This window comes from Canis lupus, chromosome 13, assembly GCF_011100685.1.
Source record: "Canis lupus familiaris isolate Mischka breed German Shepherd chromosome 13, alternate assembly UU_Cfam_GSD_1.0, whole genome shotgun sequence".
Lineage (NCBI taxonomy): Eukaryota > Metazoa > Chordata > Mammalia > Carnivora > Canidae > Canis > Canis lupus.
This window is the reverse complement of record NC_049234.1, coordinates 48503459-48521246: the sequence shown is the minus strand read 5'-3', so window position 1 is coordinate 48521246 and position 17788 is coordinate 48503459. Positions and strand designations below refer to the sequence as shown.

The 17788-nt window shown below is 34.8% G+C and overlaps 1 protein-coding gene across 12 annotated transcripts in view; it reads left to right on the top strand.

The window, feature by feature from the left end:
- The window catches only part of CLOCK (clock circadian regulator), a 141272-nt gene that overhangs the window by 67672 nt on the left and 55812 nt on the right, over positions 1–17788 (top strand). For 11 of the 12 annotated variants that reach the window (XM_038556140.1, XM_038556139.1, XM_038556130.1 and 8 more), the window contains 3 exons: positions 1884–1943; positions 5609–5757; positions 9009–9100. In XM_038556140.1, the coding sequence (XP_038412068.1) occupies positions 1884–1943; positions 5609–5757; positions 9009–9100 (301 nt within the window). Of the gene's footprint in view, positions 1–1883; positions 1944–5608; positions 5758–9008; positions 9101–17788 lie in introns of those variants that run through there. The other variant, XM_038556141.1, reaches the window with a different exon arrangement.

The window sequence follows — 17788 nt, the reverse complement described above, 5'->3', positions numbered from 1 at the left end:
ATAATAATGCCATTAGACTTTACAGCTGAGGGTAGGATAGGTCAGGGAGGTTGAATAATTTGTTTAAGGTCACATCGTTAAGTGCTGAGCTGGAATTATGACTTGTGTTGGTCTGTCTGACACTGAAGTTCTTGTATATTTATTATAGGGGATTCTTTAAGAGTTTTGTAGCTAGAGTTGTATACAGAAGTGTGAATTTTGACATCTGGGGCCAGCCTGTCCCCTTTCCTGTGAGATAAACAGTGAAGATATGTACTCTACCAGAACTTAAGACCTAAGGGGCAAGGAGTTTGCTTAGAGAGGCCTACCTGCAGCCCCGCCATATTTTCAGGTGGACTGTAAGTGTAGTTGTCCCTCAGAAGGGGGATGTTCCTTCAGTGCTCCTGAGAAATTAAATATAATTATGGTATTATGCTTCTTGGTGATTGCCAGTTCCCATTCTAGACAGTATGATATCTAGAGATAACCTCTGTGTTCAGACATAAAGCAGTGATGCTTTTTTTTTTTTTTTTAAGATTTTATTTATTTATTCATGAGAGACACAGAGAGAGAGAGAGAGGCAGAGACACAGGCAGAGGGAGAAGCAGGCTCCATGCAGGGAGCCTGATGTGGGACTCGATCCTGGGACTCCAGGATCATGCCCTGGGCTGAGGGCGGCGCTAACCGCTGAGTCACCCGGGCTGCCCTACTCTTCTGCCATCTTGCCCCTCCATCCACCCGGGCTGCCCAAAGCAGTGATTCTTAATATGAGTTCATTATATCTGGGAATATCATGGAAGTTATGGACTCTCTCCTCAGTAAAGTGCATGTACATACAGAAGTTTTCATAAATTGCAATGCGTCCTTGGAACCCTGAAAGTCCAGACATGGAGCTCTATGATACAAGATTTGTAGATGTTCTCAACAGTGGATCCAGCAGGCAATATATGTGCTTTATAGGCCATGGAAAGGTGTGGTTAAAATAGTGAATGTGAATTCATGAAAAGCTCATATGAAATTATTTAATATTGCTACTTAAGGTTAAGGAATTAGCCTCCAGTGCTCTTGATTTCGTTTTTAGAATGCTGTTCCCCTAGATCTTTCCATTACCAACCTCTTCTTGTCACTTAGATCTGAGCTTAAAGTCCAACCCTCAGCACGCCTTTCCCTAACCACTCAGATTAAGGTAGCATCACAGTACCTAAACAATCACCCCTTTTTAAAAAATTCTAAAACTTGTCATTGTATATTCCTTTCTTGATTTGTTTCATTCTACTAGAAAATAAGCTGTAAGAGAGCAGGGATCTCCGTGTTTGATTAACTGCTCTGTAATCATGTCCAGAATAGAGCCTGGCACATGAGTACTAATAAATATTTGTCAAATGAATCAGTAATGAATGAAATGTATTAATATAAGTTAAAGCTAGATATTATGATGTTTATGAGTGAGTGATTTGTGATTTTATAACATGAATGTCTCAATAAATTTTTAAGCTATGCTCTTATAATTAAAAATAATTTCAAATGAATCATTTTATATAATGGTAAATACGCTGACTTTCTGGATTTTCACTGAATACTAACAGTTTGAAACGATATTAACCTCTGATTAGATTAAATTCTGTTTTTGTTTTTTTTTTTAGCATGTATATATAGTACATAAGAAGTTTTACAATTCACATTTATGATAAGCTTTTTAAAAATACAATTAAACATGGGTAAACTTTAATTTTTTAATATTTATTAGAAAACAACTTAGCAGTTAACTGAGTTTGAATTTGTACAATTTTTTACTCTACAAAAATCCTAGGATATAACTGATTTGATTCACATGTCATGTTGGTATTGCTCTTGCTTAATGAGTCTGCTCTTATTTTCTCTATCTACTTTCTTTTTTCTTTTAGAGAAGATGGTAGTATTTTTGATGGGTTGGTGGAAGAAGATGACAAGGACAAAGCAAAAAGGTAGTTCAATTTAAGATGTTAAATAATAAATGAATAATAAGCAAATGTAAGAGTAAATAGTAAAACAGTGATTTCCAAAAGCTCTCTGCCTTAACAACTTATATATATTGGCAAGTTGGAAATGCTTAGAATGTCAGTATGCAGTTTGTAGTTTAAATAAAGTTATCCTGTAAAAGTGCTCATCTCATCACATCATATTATGAGTATATAATATCTATAAGACATCACTAGGAATGTTAACCTTCATCCCTTTGCTAAGGTAGGGTTTACCAGATTCACCATTATAGTTACTGCTTTCCCTTAACTTGCTCTGTTCTTTGGTAACAAGTCAGTAAGTGTAGCCTACCTTCAGAGTAGGGATGGAGGGAATTAAGCTCCACCTCCCATAGGAGGGGATATCTACACACATTTGGAATACTTGTGTAAAAAAAAATGTTTCCCTTTTTTTTATATATATCTGTATGGACTCGTGTTTTTATACTTTAGGTTATACTCCAGTGCTGTTCTATTTTGTTGCTCAAATTGTTTCAGCTTTGGCGATTGAGAGTTCTTTCAGGGTAGGCTTCTATGGTCTCCACATGTCTCCATTTTCCCAGTAGAAGGGAAAGTAGACAGTGGGGAAAGGGAGGGAAGAATTGTTGGAGAGGTAGCCTCAAGTAGGTGAGGGAATGGGACCTAAAGCCATCGTGGTATTGATGGGGGCTTCCACCTAAAGTAGGAGCCTTGGCAGTTAATTATAATCAGGAAGAGAAAGGCCCAGGTAGCATTTCAGCAAAGTTTGTAGTCCCTCAGAGTGAGTAGTAAACACTTTATTTTTTTTTTCTGTGTTGAACTATATGGTTGTTAGACAAGGGTAAATGTTGTATTATAGACAGATACAAAAGATAAACATGTAATAAGTAATAGTTCTTACATGTCTGCATTTAGCAAAAAAAAAAAAAAAAAAAGAGGGGAGTTACTGGGATTTGAAAAATATTCACAGTAACCAGGTAAGTTGCTGAATACTTTAATGAATGATAAAATATATCTCAGAAGAAGATTTTGAGGAAACTATATGGTGTATTCAAGGAAATAAAAAGGCTTGGATTTGAAGCTAAAAGTATATAGGACAATCCCTATCCCTTAACCTCAGTCTGGTGAAGGAAAGTTCTTCAGTCATGCCTAAATGAAGAGGTAGATCTGTAAGGAATTGACTCGGACAGTCTTAAAGGCCAAGTTTATAGATGGATAAGGTAAGCTAAGGGTATTCTATTTTTGAAGACTTTGAGAATGTTTTTAGGGAACCAAAAATACTATGGCTTTGGAAGACATTGGAAAAAGACAGAGAACCTCACAATACTGTCAGAAATAAGCAGGACCACACTGAACAGTGACTGAAACAATTATGAGTTCAAGTATCTTAGTTTGTAACCAAGAACAAAGGGAGTTTTATACCCACCCGCAAAATGAAACATCTGTGACCTGTCATCAGGGAAATTATCACAAGGGCTAGGAACTTCCAGCCTAAATGGAATATGGAGTGAAGTTTACTTTAGTGGTTATGATCCAGTCATAGAGTTGGCAATATTTGATCTCTGTACGTGTTCTTCTCCTGGAATAAAAATGGCTGATTTTCATGGTAGCTGTATGGCACTGGGCTTGTCCTCCTCTGTGCCTAAGTTGTCATCTGTAACTTGAAAAGTGGTAATAAAGTCTACCTCACAGGAATAAATGAGATTTCACAAGTATTTATAGTAATGCCTGACACATAAATATGCAATGAATATTGGCTTTTATTTTTATCCCGATTCATGTGTTCAGATACATATGCTAATTCTCAGATGCTTATTTATTTTTTCTAAAGGAGTATAGCTAGATTTGTATATCTAAGCCTCTTGTATATATCTTTAAAACGTGAAACAGGCAATTTCATTGTATTTGAATTCTCTCCAAACCATCTGTCCACCAAGACCAGCATCACATATTATATTTCACATTAATAAACAGAGTTATTAGTAACATGGGAATCCTCTTAGGTTTCTGTTCTGCTTCCCACTGCAAACCAGGTCTGATTTACCTAGAATGGATAAGTTCTGCCTCTTAAGCCTCAAATCCACACTACCTCTATTAACAGCGCTTGCCTCCTAAATGGTCATCTAGTGTCCAGGTGTATTTGCCATACAGTAAGTTTTCAAGAGTATTTGCCAAATTAATTTGTTTCACCAAGCGTTGATCCTTTTTATCACTCTTATCATTCTGATGGCAGAATGGTCTTATTAACAAGCAGGTCTGTTCATATTTCTTTGCTGGAAAACATTTCAGTGCCTTCCCATGACTTTCAGGATTAAATTAAAATCCTTTTATGTAACCTAAAAACTTCATGTTTTTTCCAGGCATTTATTTCTCCCCCCTACCCCCTAGCTCTAGCCTACCGAAGCACAGACAACCTGTTCATTGGCCATGTTAGCCAGATTGAACTACTTTTGACAGGTTTTTGTTCATGTAGACATTTCCTGTACCTGCAATGCCTTGCATATACCCCACTGCCATCCTTTTCTCACTTAGCCTTCATGACTTACTTCAGTATGTGAGGATGCCATCCCTGCTTCCTCGAATTTCCATAGGAATTGGCTAAACTTCTTGAAAGAGCTTGTATTTCCCCAGTATCCTTAACCTTTATTAGCTCAGTCTCTCTTATTATAGCAAGCACTCAGTTTGATGGAGTCATTTGATATCTATTAAGTTTATTAAGAGGTTTGAACCATTTTATTTTTTCCCAGTACTAACAGAATAAATGCTTTTGTTACTGAAAAAAAATAAAATAAGATTATCTTCTGACCTTCTGGGATATGATTATACTTTGCTTAGGCAAAAACTAAATTAGAAAATCAAAGTTCACAAAGTAGACAATTAGAGGTATTATAGAATGATTAATTGCTATATAAATAATTGTATTTACTTCTCTGAAGGTCTTGGTGCCTCTTGGTATTTGTTTACTGGTTAACTGCTTCACATACAACAGTACTAATTATTCATTTGGCATGCATATTTTGAGTGCTTACTGTTTGTTGTTACGCTTAAGTGCTTAGATGAAAAAATTGGGGCTCTGTTATTAGGGTGTACACAATCTAATGGAGAGAAAGAAATGCAAACAAATGGTTATTGCTCTGTGCTGGAGCAGCCTGGCATACAGGAATAAAGAGGAAGACTGTATGGATAAGCCTGAGGGTAGAGAGATTTTCATTTTTAGATTTGTTTGTAATATAAACCTTATAAGAGATGGCTGCTTTTCTCCTACCTAGTAATTTTGAATAATTTGTATTCATACATTGTATGCACTTCCACAAATATATTTTGGAATATTCATAATAAACTAATAAGGAAAATATAAATTCTTGGTAAACACTAGATTAAATAAAACCTGAAATTTGAATGAAGTTTGTTCTTACTGGCGTTTTCCTAAGAACATGTTTGCCAAATGCTTAATATGTAAGTTCTTCAGTGATAAGAAAATTATTGCCCCAATTAACTGTACATTGTTGGTAACTTGTGGATAAATACTTATTACCACCTATATTGATAGAAGTACGTGGTGCGTAGTTGTGTCCAGAATAAGCATTGTATTAAACTGTGTGTGTAATCAAATGGATTGTTTGAAAGCTGCTTAATTTTTTTTTTTCCATCAGAGTATCTAGAAACAAATCTGAAAAGAAACGTAGAGATCAATTTAATGTTCTCATTAAAGAACTGGGATCCATGCTTCCTGGTAATGCTAGGAAGATGGACAAATCTACTGTTCTGCAGAAGAGCATTGATTTTTTACGAAAACATAAAGGTAAAATTTTAACTTTATAAGATGGATTTTTTAAAATAACAGATTCTTCCTTAAAGCATAATATGATAGAATCTTGACAGTGATTCTTAAAATTGGATGTGTGTCCTCACCTTTTTTTGAGAGAAAGAAATCAATTGCTTTTTTAAAGATTTCCTGGTATGTTCTTTATTTCATTCAACAAACATTTATTTAGTGCCTACTATATCCTAGATTTTTGGGGTGCAGAGTAACAGTCCTGGCCCTCAGTTAACCCAAGCCAAGGAAGACAAACGTATAAACAGCTAATTTACAATGGAGATACTTAGAATGTGAGTAGTGTTTGTAAACCATAAACCTTCTCTGAGAACACGGGGGGGGGGGGGGGGGGGAATGTGTCAGAAAAGGCTTAAAAATAGTTGAGCTTTCCACTGAGTCTTCATTTTAGATTAAGTAGAGAGAATAGCATTTCATCTGGAGGAAATAGGAAATAGCATATGCAAAAGCAGAGAAGCAGAGTTCAGTGGAATTGGAGTATAGTTGAATTGGAAAATTATGGGCATATTTCAAAGAAAGTCAAGAACCACATCATGAGGCCCTTATATACCATTTTAAAAGATGATTTCAGCGTATGTTTAGGAAATAAACACTGTGTGTGAAATAAGGTATGATTATTAATCAAAGAAAATCATTTAGACTAATTGAGTCATGAAGTGAAAAAGTTAACATTGAATGTTTTGGTAACAGAGATAATAGATGAAAAACTTACAGAAGGACCTTTCCTTTTCCAAATGTAAATGAAATAGTAAAACTTCTCAAAAGGAGAATTTGTAACTAGTACCTTTTATTCACTCCTCCTGGGCTCACTCAGTCATGCATTACCAGGCTGATTTATGCTCCACCACTCTTTGAAATTATTTTTCTTAATTTCACAGATGCAAGCAGCCCCATGCCTTCTGCCACCAACCAGACAATAGCAGTAGCTTTTGAATACACCTTAATGCACTGGAATTTTTTTTTAAAGATTTATGTATTTATTATATAGAGAGAGTAGGAGTGTGTGAGCAGGGGGAGGAGCAGAGGGAGAGAGAGAATCCCAAGCAGGCTTCATGCTCAGTGCAGAGCCTGACGTGGGGCATGATCCTAGGACCCTGAGATCATGACCTTAGCGGGAATCAAGAGTTAGAAGCTTAACCCACTGAGCCATCCAGGCGCACTGGAAATTTTAATCCATCCTCCTGTTTCCCGCCCCCCTCCCTTGGCCTGTGTTACACTGTACTGCACTTCTTCATTCACCTCCCCTTCCTAACTGGAACTTTTTTTGCCCTTTAAATGTCTTGTCTTTTGTGTTCTTGCTTTCTCTATAGTGTTTCCTGTGGTTATTTCATTCCATAGCTTCAACTATTGGCCTCTTTATTAAGCTACCGTATCTGTATTTTTAGGTGTAAATTTTTCAGTCTTTTGTTTCCAGATAACTTCTAGTTCTTTCTTTTGCATGTGCTCAGACACTGTACATTCGTTTTCATTTTGTCAAATCACCTCTTTCTCTCAACTTTCCTTTTTACATTTTTAAAATACTACCCTTTCAGATTTTAGGACTCAAGCCTGAAAAGATTTGGATTTTTTTCATCTTCCTTAGTACCTTATCACAGTTGCCAAATTCTGTTGATTCTTGTGTAAATGTGTCAAAATTGCTTGTATTCATTTTTATTGTCACCATTATCGTTACATTTTACCTCTGCAGATAGTATTCTCACCTTTGTGCCCCTTGTTGGCATACTCAATCCCCTCGGACATTGCAGTTCAATAAATGATTGCTGAATGAAATAAAATCATAGAAATGCATTTGCCCCTGATAATAGAAGATTAATTCTCACATTATGTAGATCTTTTTTCGAAATTGGGTATATAATTCTCACAAAAATAAAATTTACCTTAAATTGAAAGGGAATTCTTTTTTTTTTTTTTTTTAAAGATTTTATTTATTCATGGAGACATACAGAGAGAGACAGAGAGAGAGAGGCAGAGACACAGGCAGAGGGAGAAGCAGGCTCCATGCAGGGAGCCCGACATGGTACTCGATCCTGGGTCTCTAGGGTCACAACCTGGGCTGAAGGCAGACACTAAACCGCTGAGCCTCCCAGGCTGCCCGGGAATTCTATTATACTTATTATTAGTACTCTAAGCTTGTGTTTAACTGAACTTGATGGATTTGCTTGTGGATTCAAATCCTTTTTCTGGAAGTATACAATTGATGTGAATTTGAAAAGCATGACTATATTCCACAGAATTAGTAGCCAGACTTCTTAGTTACTCTTCATATTGTAGTGCAGGCATTTCCAGTATGTCTGGTAATACAAAATCAGAACACCTTAGTTCCTACTTTTCACTGCAAAGTAGAATATATTTTGTAGTGTGAAATCTATGACATAGGTTTTTATTTTGCCTGGTTGTTTAATTTGTCTGCATTTAAAAACAAAAATACTTATTCCCTAAATATTTCAGGTTTCATTATTTATAAATAGCTTTCTCATAACTAAATCCATTAGAAAAATGTTGCAAGGTAAACCACTAATTTTGTTAAAATGTGTGCCCCCCAAACCAGGGATCTACAGATTTTTGACCAGTTTCCTACCACTAAGAAAACATTCAAGAAGGCACTAACCAAAAATCAGTCTGGGATTATTACTTTAAAGTTTTCGCCCCAAATCTTAATTTAGTCTTCTTGATGAATTCAGAATAGAACATCTCAAATTGGAAGGAACCTTTCTGCCTGGCAATAGGTAAACATAAAGTCGTCTTAGTTAAAAGCAGACTGACTAACTTCCTTGGCACCTTTCCTCTAGGCTCAGGTCCTTACGACTGCTCTAGTTAAGTTCCACCATTTGAATGTCAAGAGAAGGATGAGGAGAAAGAATTTCCTTCTAATGCTTGATTCTGATATGCTTGTTCTGATTCCTATGTGGTCATTATATCAAGCAGGAAGCAGTCTCAGGCCTTCAGGATTACAGGCTGTGAAAGCTCCCCAGAGAAAAACCAAAGACTGGTATTTCCAAGAGACCAAATCCAAGTAGATAACTTGCCGCATTAGCCCATGTATTTCATCATACTCATGCCTGGGCCTCCTGATACCTACCTAAACCAGTAAATGTTATTGCCTGTGGTTCTTATATTAGAGAGGGAGAAGAGAAGGCAACTTGCTGGACTTTTGTACTACCCTATACCCCTACCCTGTGTTTGGAGTATGCCACTAATGTGTCAAATAATCTTTACAGAAATCACTGCACAGTCAGATGCCAGTGAAATCCGACAGGACTGGAAACCTACATTCCTTAGTAATGAAGAATTTACACAATTAATGTTAGAGGTATGTCTAGATTTAATTTTTGAAAAGTTTTATTTTCCTCAAAAAATAAATCATTGAGGTGATGAATTTTAGTATACTAATATTGAAAAGCCTTAATTCATCGTAAATCAGTAAACTATGTCTTCAATTAAAATTAATCAATGTAAGTATAAGTAAATAGTACTATGTGTTAAGGTAGTATTAAATTTTCATATTTTTTTTATAGTACATGATTTTTGAGAGGCTTAATAAAAGTCAGAAACCTATAGCTATCAAGTTCTTTACCTGAGACCACACTAACAACATTCAAATGACAAATAATGTATTTTATTCATCGCATGTTAAATATTACTTAGGAGGGGTGCCTGGCTGGCTCAGTAAAGCATGTGACTCTTGATCTCAGAGTCATGAGTTCAAGCCCCATGTTAGGTGTAAAGATTACTTAAAAATAAAATCTTTAAATATTATTATGAAATGTATACTACTGGACTAAGGATCTTTTTTAACAAATTGAAGTTCACCTAAATATAATATAAAATAACAAATGGAGTATTTTGAAAATATTAAAACATTGCAATATACATTGAAAGGCAACCCTTTTTAATTCAAGTAGAAATGTTTAAAAGGAAATAAGTAAATGTTCTGTAAAAAATTATTTTTGAAAACCATTCAGAACATATTTGCTTATAATTGAAAACCCTTAATACCTCATAAGTCAATTATAAAATCCACAAAAAGTTTTGAATCCTATCCATCAATTTTACTTTTCTACTTTTTAATCATTTTCTATATAGGAAACGATTTCTATATAGATGTCATCTTTGCACACAAAATACACAGAGTTCAGTATCAAATTTCCATGGAAACTTAAGATAGGAAAGGTGGTATACTTTGGCAATAACCGTTAAGGACAAGAAAAATAAGCAAACTAGACATAGAGTTGAGGAAAGCAATCAAGGTAGGGATGTAGAGCTTGTCAAATAATTTACATCTCTTACCCTGTTTGTTTTTATATATATATTATATATATATAATTTTAGGATTTTATTTATTTATTTATTTATTTATTTATTTATCTATCTATCTATCTATTTTTTTAAAGATTTATTAATTTATTCATTCAGAGAGAGCGAGAGAGAGGCTGAGACCCACACAGGCAGAGGGAGAAGCAGGCTCCATGCAGGAAGCCCAATGTGGGACTCGATCCCGGTTCTCCAGGATCACACCCCGGGCTGCAGGCGGCGCTAAACCGCTGCGCCACCAGGGCTACCAAGATTTTATTTATTTATAAGAGACACAATGAGGGGCAGAGACATAAGTAGAGAGAGAAGCAGGCTCCAAATAGGGAGTTCAATGTGGGACTCGATCCTGGACCTCAAGGATCATGCCCTGGGCTGAAAGGAGTCACTCAACTGCTGAGCCACCCGGGATCCCTTGTTTAGATATATTATTTTAGATCTTAAGCATTTATCTGTCATGTATGTATGTGTAATGACCATATTCACTAAAGTATGAAGCAACATCAAGTATCTTGCAAATTAATGTTATTTTTCTGTTTATACTTTAGATGGAACAGTTAATTACCAGATTAATTAATATATATTCAGCAGAAATGTTACTATCTGAAAATTTGTTGGACTGTATATATACTTGTAGCTGTGCTTAACGTCTGAAAATAACTGAGCACTTTTCACATATTAACTCAGTGAATATTCACAATAATCTAAATAGTCTGTTAGTATTCTTTCTTACTTTCCTCATTTGGAAATTGATGAACAAAGGGATAATGTTACCCAAAGTAACAAGAGTTAGTAAGTAGCTCAGTAGCGCAGTAAGTAGCTCAGCTAGGATTCACTGCAGCCTCTGATCTTCATGGCCTGAGCCTCTGTGCACACTGAAACTTCTTTTCAGTGAAAGCTAGCCAAAGAACAGACCTTTTAGCTTAAAAACCAGCAATTAGCTCTTTAAATTAGTGGACACTTAATTTATAAACCAAATAATAGTTTCTAATATTAAGATTTTTTTCCTCTAAAAGGTAAGTGTTCTGCTATAACAAAAATATTTTATTACTTCTAAAGTTCATAAAAAAGTGGTCTGTAATAGCCTTCTGATCATTTACTCATCACTAAACTCATTAACATTGCCCAAAATTACTGTGTTAGATATAAGTAACATGCTTATGAAGAGTACATGCACACAAAATAATGTTTACTTTTTATTTTTTTAAAGATTTTATTTATTTATTCATGACAGACACACAGAGAGAGAGAGGGAGGCAGAAACACAGGCAGAGGGAGAAGCAGGCTCCATGCAGGGAGCCTGACATGGGACTCTATTCCCGGTCTCCAGGATCACACCCCAAGCTGAAGGTGGCGCTAAACCGCTGCGCCACTGGGGCTGCCCTAAACTAATGTTTAAACAGAGAAAGGAAATAGCTCATTTAATTGCTTCTTAATTTTTATTTTATAAACTCAATGCAGTGATTTAATAAGATCTTCTCTGTTAATCATAAAATACCCATTCTTCTTTATTGGTATGAAAAATTTCTTATAAATTCATAAATTTATATATAATATCTTCATTTATTTCTTAATACCTTAAGATAAATTCACTAATAGGCTAAACAGTGAGGCACTGTCTCTAAATTTTCTTTACACTGGTCAGGTTTTTTTTATTTGCCAAGACACATGTAGTACCTATGTAGATAACTACCAAAAATAAATAAATCTAGAGATTATAACATTGTAATATGCAACCGAGAAAACTTCAACATATTAAAAATTTTGAAAATATAAATTGTCTTGTTATACTCACAGCTTTTTAGATTACATTCCTAAAAAGTGTTACATTTGTTTATTAATGTGTTAGACATTTTTGCTTTTTAGTATTAACTATATATTCTGCATATTAACTGTATACTATATATCTACTATTCATTAACTGCTGTATATGTAGCATATATATATCCCAACAATTACTATGCCAAGATATGTACGAGATACTAGGAGAAGATGTATAAATGTGTACATATATTACAACCATGGTCCAACTAACCTACTTGTGTTACAGTTGGCTATTTGTGTTGATCAGATTATAGATCAGCAGTCTGGATATCATTTTCAGCAGAATTTTAAATATAGGCATTATCTTGGAATATTAGAATTGCTAGTAGAAGGGATTAAATCATTCAGCTCATTTTATTTATGAGGCCCAGAGAAGTTGTAATTTGTCCAAGGTCAGGTAGCTAATTAATGAAAGAACTGGGAAACATAACTTATGTGTTGGCTGTTTCTCATCTATTCTCCATTGCTACCTGTCCCTCTCCCTTTTATCTTTGTTGCCTGTGGAATATTCCTTTTTATCCTTGGGAGGGAGGAAGTTGGTTTGAGGGTAGTCAAGGAATTCAGGACAATTTAGTTTGATCAGATCTTTCTACAAAGTCCTATCTATATGAAGTAATCTCCGTGTATGAAGCTCATTCCCCTTAGCAGCTGGCCATTCTCTCCAGTAATTTACAAGGGAAGGGCTAGTGCCCTGTCAGCCTCATCTTAGATACAGATGCACAAGGAAGTACTGTCCTCTTCCCTAGAACTTCCATTCCAGTCTTCCCCAGATCAAACATTGAATAAATAATAAGGATTTACACAGTTCTTTTATTGCGGGCCAAGTAGATGTCAAATAGGAAGGCAAGGAGGTTTTTTTTTTTTTAAGTTTTCATTTTAATTCCAGTTAACATATAGTGTTATATTAGTCACAGGTGTACAATATAGTGATTCAGCAATTCTGTACATTACCTGGTGCTCATTAAAAGTGCACTCCTTAATCTTTGTCACCTGTTTAACCCATCCCCTTACCCACTTCTCCTCTGGTAACCATCAGTTTTCGACAGTTAAGACTCTGTTTCTTGGTTTGTCTCTCTTTTTTCCCTTTGCTCATTTGTTTTGTTTCTTAAATTCCACATATCAGTGAAGTCATTTGGTATTTATCTTTCTCTGACTGACTTATTTCACTTAGCATTATACTCTCTAGCTTTATCCATGTTGTTGCAAAAGGCAAAAATTCATTTTTTATGGCTGAATATTTCATGATATGTATGTGTATGCCTATGTATATGCCTATGTATATGCCTGTGTATATGCATATATATATATTTCCTCATGTATACACACACACACATACCACACCATACCCATTGATCAGTCGATGGACAGTTGGCCTACTTCCCTATCTTGGCTGTTGTAAATAATGCTGCTATAAACATCAGGACACACATAGCCCTTTGAATTAGTGTTTTTGAATTTTGTGGATAGATACCCAGTAGTGTGATTGCTGGATCATGGGGTAGTTCTATTTTTAACTTTCTGAGGAACTCTCATACTGTTTTCCACAGTGCATTCCCACCAACAGTGCAGGAAGTTTCTTTTTTTCTCCACATCCTCACCATCACCAGTTGTTTCTTGTGTTGTTGGTTTTAGCCGTTCTGACAGGTGTGAGGTGATAGCTCATTCTAGTATTGATTTGCATTTTCCTGATGGTAAGTGATGATGAGCATCTTTTCATGTGACTATTGGTCATCTGTATGTCTTTGGAGAAATGTCTGTTCTTGTCTTCTGCCCATTGTTTAATTGGATTATTTGGTTTTATAAGTTTTTTATGTATTTTGGGTGCTAACCCTTTATCAGATACATCATTGTAAATATCTTCTCTCATTCCATCGGTTTCCTTTTAATAGTTTTGTTGATTATTTTTGCTTTTGTTTCTCTTGCCTTAGGGGACGTATCTAGAAAAAATTGCTATGGCTGATGTCAGAGAAGTTAAATACCTATGCTCTCTTCTAAGATTTTTAGAAGGTCTCATATTTAATCTTTAATCTATTTCTAATTTATTTTTGTATATGGTATAACATACTGGTCCAGTTTTTCCAACAGCATCTGTTGAAGAGACTGTTTCCCATTGGATATTCTTTCTGGCTTTGACGAAAATTGACAGTATAATTTTGGTTTATTTTAGGGTTTTCTGTTCTGTTAATCTGTATGTCTGTTTTTGTGCCATTACCATACTGTTTTGATTACTACAGGTTTGTAATGTAACTTGAAGTCCAGAATTGTGATGCCTCCAGCTTTGCTTTTCTTTTTCAGGATTACTTTGGTTATACAAGGTCTTTTGTTCCATACAAACTTTAGGATTGATTGTTCTAGTTCTGTAAAAAAAATGCTATTGGTATTTTGATAGGGATTGCATTAAATGTGTAGACTGCTTTGGGTAGTATGGACATTTTAAACAATATTTACTCTTCTAATCCATGATTATGGCATGTCTTTCCATTTCTTTGTGTCATTTTCCATTTCTTTTATAAATGTCTTCATAGTTTTCAGAGCATAGGTCTTTCATCTCTTGGTTAGCTTTATTCCTAGGTATCTTACTATTTTTGGTGCAATTTTAAACGAGATTGTTTTCTTAATTTCTCATTCTGCTGATTCATTATTGATATCTAGAAATGCAACAGATTTCTGTAGATTGATTCTGTATCTTGTGACTTTACTGAACTTGTGTATCAGGTCTAGCAAAATGTTGGTGGAGCCTTTGGGTTTTCTGTCTACAGTATCATGTCCTATGCAAATATTGAAAGCTTTACTTCTTCCTTACAGATTTGAATGCATTATATTTCTTTTTGTTGTCTGATTGCTGTGGCTAGGACTTCCAGTACTATGTTGAATAAAAGTGGTGAAAGTAAGTAGCCTTGTGTTGTTCCTGACCTTAGGGGAAAAACTGTTTTTCCTCATTAAGGATAAGTCTTTTGGGTTTTCTATATAAAGTATCATGTCAACTGAAAATAGTCAAAGTTTAACCTCTTCTTTGCCAAATTGAATGCCTTTTATTTCTTTTTCTTGGCTCATTGCTATGGCTAGGACTTCCAGTACTATGCTGAATAAAAGTGGTGAGAGTGGAGAGTCTTGTTCCTGATCTTAGGGGAAAAGCTCTTAGTTTTTCACCATTAAGTATGATGTTAGCTGTGTGTTTTTCATATAAGGTCTTTATTAGGTTAAGATATATTACTTCTAAACCCACTTTATTGAGATTTCATAAATGGATGTTGTACTTTGTCAAATGCTTTTTCTGCATCTATTGAGATGATCATATGGGTTTTATCCTTTGTCTTATTGACTCGTGTCACACTGATTTGTGAATACTGAACCACCCTTGCACCCTAGAAATAAATCCCACTTGATTGTGATGAATGCTTTTTAAAATGTATTGTTGGATTTGGTTTGCTAATATTTTGTTGAAGATTTTTGCATCTATGTTCATCAGAGATAGTCTTCTGTAGTTCTTTTTTTTTTTTTTTGTAGTTTTTTAGTTGGTTTTCATATCAGGGTAAATGCTGGCTTCACAGAATGAATTTGGAAGGTTTCCTTCCTCTTCTATTTTTTGGGATAGTTTGACAAGAATAGGTATTAACCCTTCTTTAAATATTTGGTAGAATTTGCCTATGAAGCCATCTAGGTCTGTGCTTCTGTTTGTTGGGAGTTTTTTGATTACTGATTTTATTTCTTTGCTGGTTTTTGGTCTGTTCAAATTTTCTATTTTCCTGTTTCAGTTTTGGTAGGTTATGTGTTTCAGGAATTTATCCATTTCTTCTGTGTTGTCCAATTTGTTGGCATATAGTTTTTTTATGATCTGTCGCAATTGTATTTCTGTAGTATTTGTTATTTCTCTTCTCTAATTTGTGATTTTATTTATTTGGGTGCTTCTCTTTTTTCTTAATAAGTTGGCTGGAGGTTTATCAGTTTTACTGTTTTCAAAGAACCAGCACTGATTTCATTGATCTGCACTTTTGTTTTTTTTAGTTTCTGTATCATTTATTTCTCTTCTTATCTTTATTATTTCCTTCTTTCTCCTGGTTTTCAGTTTTGTTTATTCTTTTTCTAGCTCCTTTAGGTGTAAGTTTACTTTGTTTATGAGATTTTTCTTCTTGAGGTAGGCCTATATTGCTATAAAACTTCCCTCTTAGAACTGCTTTTGCCATGTCCTGAAGGATTTCATTTTCATTGTTTTCATGTCTTTTTAAATTTCTCTTATTTCCTAATTGACCCATTCATTGTTTAGTAGCATGATATTTAACCTCTATGTGTTTGTGGTCTTTCCAGAATTTTTTCTTGTGGTTGACTTCTAGTTTCATAGAGTTGTGGTCAAAAAAAAAAAAAAGAATGCATGGCATGACTTCAGTCTTTTTTAATTTGTTGAGTATTGTTTTTGACTTAATATGTGATCTGTTCTGGAAAATGTTCTGTGTGCATATAAAAAGAATGTATTCTGCTGTTTTAGGATGGAATGTTCCAAATATGTCTATAAAATCCATCTCACCCAGTGCTCATTCATAGCCATCGTTTCCTTGTTGATATTTTGTTTAAATGATCTGTGTATCAATGTGAGTGGGGTGTTAAAGTCCCCTACTATTATTGTATTATTATCGATTAGTTCCTTTATATTTGTTTTTTTTTTTAAAGTAGGCTCCATGCCCAGCGTGGAGCCCAACGTGGTGCTTCAACTCATGACCCTGAGATCGAGACCTGAGCTGAAATCAAGTTGGACACTTAACCTCCTGAGTCACCCAGGCGCCCCTTTATGTTTGTTACTGTTTTATGTATTTGAGTGCATAAATATTCACAATTGTTACATCTTTTTGTTGGATTGTCCCCTTTTTTATTATATAGTGTCTTTCTTTGCCTGTTGTTCCAGGAAAATAAATGTTCTTGTTTAAAAAAATAAAGATTTTATTTTTAAGTATTCTCTACATCCAGCATGGGGCTCAAACTCACAACTCCAAGATCAAGAGTCACATGCTCCACTGACTGAGCCAGCCAAGTGGTCCAGTCTTTGTTTTGAAGTCTAATTTGTCTTATAATAGTATTGCTCTTCTGGCTTTCTATTCTTTTTTTTTTTTTTTTTCCAAATTTTTATTTAAATTCCTGCTAGTTAACATATAGTTAGTTTCAATTTTAGATTTTAGTAACTCATAACCTACATACAACACCCAGTAGTCATGACAGTGAGTGCCGTCCTTAATGCCCGTTATGTGTTTAGTACCTTCCCCTCCAATAACTGTCAGTTTGTTCTTTATAGTTAAGAGTCTGTTTCTTGGTTTGCCTCTTTCTTGACATCCATTTGCTTGATAAGTATTTCTCCATCCCCTCACTTTAAATCTACAGGTGTCTTCAGGTCTAAAATCTTCTGATTGGATCCTTTAGTCCATTAACTTTCAAAGTAATTATCAATAGATATGTATTCGTTGCCATTTTATTACCTGTTTAGTGATTGTTTCTGAAGATTTTCTCCGATTCTTTCTCTCTGATAGTTTGCTGGTTTTCTCTAGTGATATATTTGGTTGTATTTCTCTTTATTCTATGCATATTTATTAGTGGCTTTTGATCTGTGGTTGTCATTAGGTTTGTATATAACATCTGCATATAGCAATTTATATTAAGTTGATGGTTGTTTAAGTTTGAACCAATTCTTTATACCTCTCCTCCCCATGTTCTAGGTATATGGTGTCATATTTTTACATCCTTTTATTGTGTGAGTTCCTTGACTGATATTTTATAGAAATACTCATTTTTACTGAGTTTCCCACCTTCACACTTGTCACTTTTGGTCTTTCTTTTCCACTCAGTTTTCCCTTTAATATTTCTTGCAAGGCTGGTTTACTGG